The following is a 1,410-nucleotide window of genomic DNA, read 5'->3' on the forward strand; positions in this document are numbered from 1 at the left end:
CTGCTGCTGCTGCAGTAGAAAGGGGAGGATAAAATGTGATTCATTAGCAGTAATGCTAATTAGACTCGGTCTCATGACAGCTCAAATGTCATTCATTATGAGCATAAGATAGGCATGCAGCCTCCTTTTTGCAGTATCAGGTATTCGGGACAATGTCAAGTGCAATTTTTCAAGTTAGAGCCATTTTAAGAAAATGCCAAAATTCTGAAAAATACCCAAGGCTATAGCCCACTGGTTTTTTCCAAAAAATGACTCTGAAATCACCCCAAATTTTTATTACATTTTTTGATGCATATTGATGCCCTTATTCTGTGTAGAAAGTTTGAGCTGATTCCGACTTCAATTTTTTGAGTTACGGCCATACAATTGATCATTGTTCATCAACATTAATTAGCCAGTAATGTCAATACAGATCATTTGACCATTGAGAGTTTGTACTACAATACATTATAGGAACTGCAGAATTAATGATTCATTGTAAAGATAGTCCACAGTATATTTGACTATATCTATGTTCACTGTCTCTCTTTTTCACAGTCTTCCCACTAGCAGAATGATACAACAAGCAGCAACTCTCAATGGTAATCATCATCCTCAGGTATCAGTCAATACAATATAGCTACTGATTCCTCTATCTCTTGTCTGTACAGTATATTCCTCAAGTTGCCGGTGGTGGCTATCAAACTACTTCAAGCTCCAGTCCTTGGCATAGCTATTATACTACACAGCCCCCAACAGCAGTAGTGGTGAGTCCTGTATATGTACTGTGAATACAGGAGGTCCCTCATCATGATTTATTATGCCCATATATAGCATTCATGTAGTGTATATATTGCTGGATGCATGTATAATTGAGAATTAATGGCCACTGTTAGATTAGAGGGAGTTTAAGAGTCTTTTGGTCTCCAAATTTGCAAGATCTTGGTCTCCTGAAATCTTCTATTATTCTGTCTTTTAGGTCTGTTAGTTGACCTCCAAAAACTTGTTTCTAGATCCATTACAATGTCTTCATTGCATTAGATTCAATGACTTTATGTTATTGGTGATGTTAGCTAATGGTTTGTGGTGTTGTATCCTTCTATACTAGTACTGCCTCAATAGACACTGTATAAGCCACAGGCCACCCCTTCAGACTGGGAGCTCCTTTGGTCTTCCCTCTGGCTCTTTGTCAACTGTTCCATTGTTACTTTGTGATGTCACCACTATAAGACTAGCTGTGATATTTTTATTAGTTACTCCTCAGTTGTGATGTCAATACTTTTACATTAAGGTTCAATTGCATGTAAGGTAGTGACTGCTTTGAGATAGAAAATACTTTTATATGCAGCACCATTATGCAGTGTCCCTATTATCTCAGCATTATATGTACATGTAGTTATTTTCTACTTTCTGACATGCATATACAGCTTG

At 37.2% G+C, this 1,410-nt stretch overlaps 1 protein-coding gene across 1 annotated transcript in view; it reads left to right on the forward strand.

The window, feature by feature from the left end:
- Positions 1 to 746, forward strand: part of LOC109590555 (uncharacterized) — a gene marked incomplete at its 3' end in the record, with an annotated part of 3,594 nt that extends 2,848 nt beyond the window's left edge. The window contains exons 5-6 of the mRNA XM_020006458.1: positions 538 to 598; positions 651 to 746. Of these exons, the coding sequence (XP_019862017.1) occupies positions 538 to 598; positions 651 to 746 (157 nt within the window). The remainder of the gene's footprint in view (positions 1 to 537; positions 599 to 650) is intronic.
- Between the last annotated feature and the right edge of the window lie 664 nt (positions 747 to 1,410).

This window comes from Amphimedon queenslandica, unplaced genomic scaffold (genome assembly GCF_000090795.2).
Source record: "Amphimedon queenslandica unplaced genomic scaffold, v1.1 AMPQUscaffold_9855, whole genome shotgun sequence".
In the NCBI taxonomy this organism is placed as follows: domain Eukaryota; kingdom Metazoa; phylum Porifera; class Demospongiae; order Haplosclerida; family Niphatidae; genus Amphimedon; species Amphimedon queenslandica.